Genomic DNA, 6,000 nt, shown 5'->3' with positions numbered 1-6,000 from the left:
AAGCCTCTTTGCATGTTCTCACCTGCAGTATTTTACATGTAAGTCCATCTACAGACAGGAGTCTCGTCATGGCACAGGCTATATGAGATTAAACAAACACATTAAGATGTTTAACGTGAAATAATTTGAGCATGAAAAGCTAATAAATCAGAGGATGGAATGGCAGAGGATTGAATTGAATTGTAGTTGTTTCGTGCGCGTTTTAGGTCTATAAGCGCGTGCTCGCGAGGGTGCGTACGGGTGTTTGAAAGAGGGGGAAAGAGAGAGAGAGAGAGAGAAGAGGGGGGAGTCACGTCGCTGACATTTCCAAGCTCATGCTCTGATTGGCTCTTATTTGAGGAAGCTCACGGGTTCTTTCAACTAATAAGCGCCTCCCCGTCGCTCTAAAGGACATTATAATGCAAGGGACCTCCTTTTTTAACCACAAACCGAATTTTCGTTCATTTAGACGATATATACTTTTTAAATTGACCCAAAGTTGTAGGGTTTTTTTGGAGCGCATTTCGCCCTGGAGCGGTACGCCATGCTCTCTCACGCCGACCTCCTGGATGCTCGGCTCGGTGAGTTATCATCACTAAACTCCGGCCCTAAACTCCACTGTAAGATTTCAACTTTTTGTTTAATTATGTGAAGTGTTAAATAGAGTGTGTATTGAATGATGTTTACAGCTAAGTGGTTTATTGTCGCTCGAAGCTTTATAGTAATTTAGCAGGAATGAAGAATGATCTGACAGTAAAGATACGATTAAGAGCCGAGCTTTAAGAAGTTTATTTCTTATTTTAAAATGCATCTGTCTCCTTTGTCATATAAAGTAAATCTTTTAATACATTTTAAGATGCATACGCTGCTAGATTTGCCATATATTTACTCAAAGCCTCTCTCCTCCTCATCCTCTCAGGGATGAAGGATGCTGCAGAGTTACTCGGACACCGAGAGGCTCTAAAGTGTCGGCTTGGCGGTGGGGTGCCAGACCAGGGGCATCCGGGAGACATGGCCCCTGGTTCAGACTCTGTAGAAGGTACCACTCTTCTGCCCGGAGAAGACATTGCCACTGTGGGATCCAACTCGGCCGGCATGCCGGTGAACGGGAAGGAGCAAGAAAAGCAGCAGCAGCAACCGCAGCAAAGCTCCGGTCAGACCGCCAGTCAGCAGAAACAGAAGCGGCATAGGACACGCTTTACCCCGGCGCAGCTCAACGAGCTGGAGCGCAGTTTCGCCAAAACCCACTACCCTGACATCTTCATGAGGGAGGAACTGGCGTTAAGGATCGGCCTCACCGAGTCCAGAGTTCAGGTAAACACGTGGGCATGGTGGATGATTTTACTAAAGGATGCAGACACTGGCATGATATTGAGTACAGGGTGTGGCATTAGGTTCAGATTTGATTTTGTTGGGCAGCATAAATATCAAAAAATCATCCATTAAATGCATTTGGAAGGCAATGAGTAAATGTGGCTATTTGTTAAGACGAGGATTCAGGTTTGGTCATATCGAATATTTGTTTATTTACCATAATGTTTTGCAGTCATCTCTTTTTATCCCTAGAAATTTTGTGGCCAATTAGGTGTCAAGATTTTGGTGCAAATTATGTCAAATATCAAAACTACTTGGTGGATGGACAGGTGTGCCACTGCTGTAATCTTAGTTATATATGTGTATTGTTATTAGTGACAAAAAGTATATTTAAAAAAACATTTTCTTGTAGTTTGATAAACTAAAAATAATATCCTGTCTCACTTTACTCATTACAAAACATGGTTCGTCCAAAAGACTGAGGGTCGATTCGTTGTGCTCTGATATTCCGGTAACAGTTGCTTTTAGAAAAAAACAGGCTACTACAAATAATTTTAACTGAATAACAAGAATATGTAATTATTTGTGTAGATTTAGCCTATTGTGAGTAATATTGTAATTAAAGAAGTCGCCCTTCATTCAGTACATGCAGGACTCTGTCCAAGGTGCTGAAACCTTTCTCACCTGCGAAAAACTGTGACCCTGAAGTGAAATATTATATCCAGGGGTCGTTTTTACAATATCAAAAATACTGTTTAATCCCACCTGTCTGTCAACAGAAATATTAATTTGGGGAAGGTGAAAATTCTTAATTTGTTCCTTTACATTTGTCTAATGATTATTTCTTTTTGCTACTGTTCAATTTAAAATTTTGGACTTCAGGAAAAAACGAAAAAGGAAAAAAAAGATTGTTTGATATTTATTTGAACATTAACAAATAGACACATCTAGCACTTTTAACAAAATTGTGTCTAGAACAGTATACCTACTTTAGAATTTCATTAATGAAAATTGGACACACCCCTCCCTTCTTTTTGGACGCAATTATTATAATGTTTGTCACTTAATTGTTTACTTATCTTTGCTTATGTAAAAATCTAAACGGGTTGAAACTTTTCATATTCACACACTGCTGATCTGCTTATTATTATTTTTTTTGAACAAACATGCAGGAACATATCAGGCTCTAATAAACCAAACACATTATCAACCAATTCCAGTCTTATTTATAACAGTGAACGGGTTATTAACCAGTGATGTAAAATTCATGCAAATGATCCCACTGAAAGCAATAAAACCAGTATAATCATTAGTCACCTTAATAATCAATTCTTTATTCCATCGTGTGCAAGATCCTCGCCGCTTGGTGTAGCTCGGTTCCTGCTGGCTGTTGGTAAACATTAGTGCAGGCCGTGCAGGTGCAGCCTTCAGTGGGCGTGTTGGTCCTACGTTCCTGCGTGCGTGGCTCCACAGCCTCTCCTTTAAAACGCTCTATCAGCGACGTCTTAATAGGACCCAAGAATGTATTGTACTTTTTTAATGGAATGAGAAATTGCATTTTCTTTCCCCCCTGAGTGTAATGGGTTTGGGCGACGTTTCACGGATGGCTGAGCGGAATGAGAGCGAGATTTCACTTTTAATACGGTGGCACCGACTCACGGCCTCGCGCGCGCATTAATCACGCCCGATGATGATGAAATCTTTATAAAGCTCAACGGGGACGCGCGTGCGTTTTTTTTTAAAGCTGTGTGTGTGTGTGTGTGTGTGTGTGTGTGTGTGTGTGTGTGTGTGTGTGTGTGTGTGTGTGTTTATGGTGCGTGTAGAGGAGTATAGGTTTTGTTTTCACATAGATTGTGTACAGTAGTGCGGGATATTTGTAGCCTATTCAAGCCCACACAATATTTGAAGCAATTTTCAGTTAATCTGCGTGTAAATAAGATGTTAGAAAGATAGATTGTTGGACCCACTGCTGCAGAACACCAGTAATAAAACACCCTGATGCGTTTTTTATACAAAGCCCCGCTGGTATAAAATATTGTATGCGAAATGAAATCCTTAACCCTGGTATTGTGACAGCTTCAGAGCCATCCATAACATCCGAGAAACGCAAGATTTTATTTTAACAGCAGGCGATTGATTGGTATTTATAAAAACTTAATTTAAGAGGCTTCTTTTAACGTTATAAAGGTTGGATACGAATATAATTTAGTATATTCCACGAATTACACCCGTCGGACAGCAACCATTTAAAGTTCTGCCTATAGACAGTGAACATTTTCGGATAAGAGATCTGTGGTGGTCTAAATCTATTTTTTGTTGGTTTTGTTTGGCCCAGTTCAACAATGGTCATCTAGCAGCGTCGGGATCACAGCACAGGCCCTTGATGTTCAAGGACACTCAGGGTGGATTATATACATGGGATACATGAAGGGTTCTCAAACCACCTTGCATGCTGTCTTTTTGTCCTTGTCATGGCCTAACAACAGACTTATATTTTAAGTCTTGTGTTAATATTCTCGCCCCTATAATGTCCCGTGTATAGCCTTGAAGCTGTGGTGTTTCAGATTGAAGCATGCTTGTCGTGCGTAGAGGTATTTTTCAGCAGGCTATATAGTGACTTCCAGCATCTGTCTGATGATGATGACTGTAAACATCGGTGGCCTTGATGTTTACAGTCATCATCATCCCTCAACATGCTGTAAAAACAGATACTTATCAAAACATCTGGTCCACATGATGGCTCATGGTTTCGTTTCTCGGGTTTCAGGTCTGGTTCCAGAACAGACGCGCCAAGTGGAAGAAGAGGAAGAAGACCACCAATGTGTTCCGCGCCCCGGGGACGCTGCTCCCGACACCGGGCCTGCCACAGTTCTCTGCCGCGGCCGCCATGGAGAACAGCTTGTGCTCCTTCCACGCCAACGACTCTCGCTGGGCCACGGGGATGCCGGGGGTCTCCCAGCTGCAGCTCCCGCCAGCTCTAGGTCGCCAGACGGGCATGGCGCAGTCTCTGTCACAGTGCAGCCTGGGTCACGGCCCGCCACCAAACTCCATGGGTCTCTCCAACGGCCTGTCCTCCAACGGCTCCGGTCTGCAGTCCCACCTCTACCAGTCGCATTTCCCAGGAATGTCGGCCTCTCTCTCCGGGCCCACGAACGTATCGGGCTCCCCGCAGCTGTGTAGTTCCCCGGACAGTGACATGTGGAGAGGGACAAGCATCGCGTCACTGCGACGCAAAGCGCTGGAGCACACAGTGTCCATGAGTTTCACCTAGTGACTTTTCAAAAAACACTCCACCAAACTCCTCTTGCACCCAGCTAACTCCCCCACTCCCAGCCCCAACCTCCGGCTCTTTTTTCTGTTTTTATTCCAGCTATTTAGATCAAAACGAGAGAACGAGCGAGCTAATCAGGCCCGAAACGAGAGAAAATGGAAAAGGACAACACTGATGGACAAATGGAAGAAAAAAATAACTTGGGTTTGGGGTTATTTATCTTGTTAATTCAAAAGGATTTTATCAACTATTGATGATAAATACTATTGTAATGATCTCGAGTGTATGCCCTAATTACCGAGAGCCAAACAATCGTCGTATTTACGTTTTCATTGAGTGTGTCTTTAAGCACACATGTTATTGTGTTCAGGTGAAGTTGTGTTATGTCAAAACGGTTATTTATAAGATTGGTAACAAATTTTTGGTAACAGCCTACCACACATGCACCATACTGCTGGTGGGCCTATTGAGCAGGCATGCACTGTGCATGTGAATTTAAACGCTTGGATTATTTAGGGAGAAAATGGTGCTCACTCAGATTGAACAGGTACTTCTGTTAGGCAACCTCAGTCTCGTCTGCATGAGACGGGAGCATACGAAAAAAAATACAATGATCTTTCAGTAGGCCTACTCTGTTTTAGGATGTTTTGTGTAGATAAAACATTCTTGCTATGTACCCGCTGGTCTTTTTTGTGACATGTTTTAACTTATTGTATGTGCTATTACTTGACACATTTCTTAAATGTTTGATCTTACATCGAAATGCACCACATTGACGGGTTTGTACCAATTTAAAATGACAAACAAATAAAAGTAATTTTCAAGAATGTCAAAACAAGAATGATTTATGTCTCCATTAAATATAATTATTTTGTCTGAAGGATATAATTGACTCTCAGTAGTGACATTTGCTATTGCAGTGATGCTATTTTAATATATTTTTCATAGTTTATATCCTTTAATGATAGGAGTATTGTTTCAAATCATAGTTGTAGGCTTCAGTGTAATTTTGTTAAACTTGTAATGTTAGTGTCCGTTGCTCAGTGACCTATAGGGTTTTTTTAAACAGCTTTTATGAGGTTACAGGGTTGAAGGGTTTATGAAGGGTGACTGGTCGCACTGTGGCAGACAGCTGCGGTAAAGATGTCAGTGCGGTGATGTGACGGTCATTGCCTTTAACCATGACGGTCATCCCACTGAGCTGACTGGATGGACTGTAACTGAACAAGGCCTGTGTGTATCTATGCCATCAACCTACACTATCGCCCGTATTCGCCGGTGTAAAAATGGCTGCTATGATCCCACCTCACTGAATAGAAGTTACATAATCGATCAGAGGTTCAATATTTACATTGCACCAAAATTCAACTTATTATAAGATCTAAATGGATTGTTAAAGGAATACCAGAGGTGGAGGAAATGTGGAAAAGTTGAAA

General features: G+C 41.9%; 1 protein-coding gene across 1 annotated transcript; it reads left to right on the top strand.

Moving 5' to 3' along the window:
- The first annotated feature begins 523 nt into the window (after positions 1 to 523).
- LOC128365149 (homeobox protein orthopedia B-like) lies at positions 524 to 4,564 on the top strand. The gene is made up of 3 exons (XM_053325800.1): positions 524 to 560; positions 899 to 1,293; positions 4,061 to 4,564. Exons 1-3 carry the CDS (start codon positions 524 to 526, stop codon positions 4,562 to 4,564), a joined length of 936 nt encoding a protein of 311 aa, XP_053181775.1.
- Positions 4,565 to 6,000: the final 1,436 nt, after the last annotated feature.

This window comes from Scomber japonicus, chromosome 9, assembly GCF_027409825.1.
Source record: "Scomber japonicus isolate fScoJap1 chromosome 9, fScoJap1.pri, whole genome shotgun sequence".
In the NCBI taxonomy this organism is placed as follows: domain Eukaryota; kingdom Metazoa; phylum Chordata; class Actinopteri; order Scombriformes; family Scombridae; genus Scomber; species Scomber japonicus.
The sequence above is the reverse complement of the archived record's forward strand: the minus strand, read 5'-3'. Positions and strand labels throughout refer to the sequence as shown.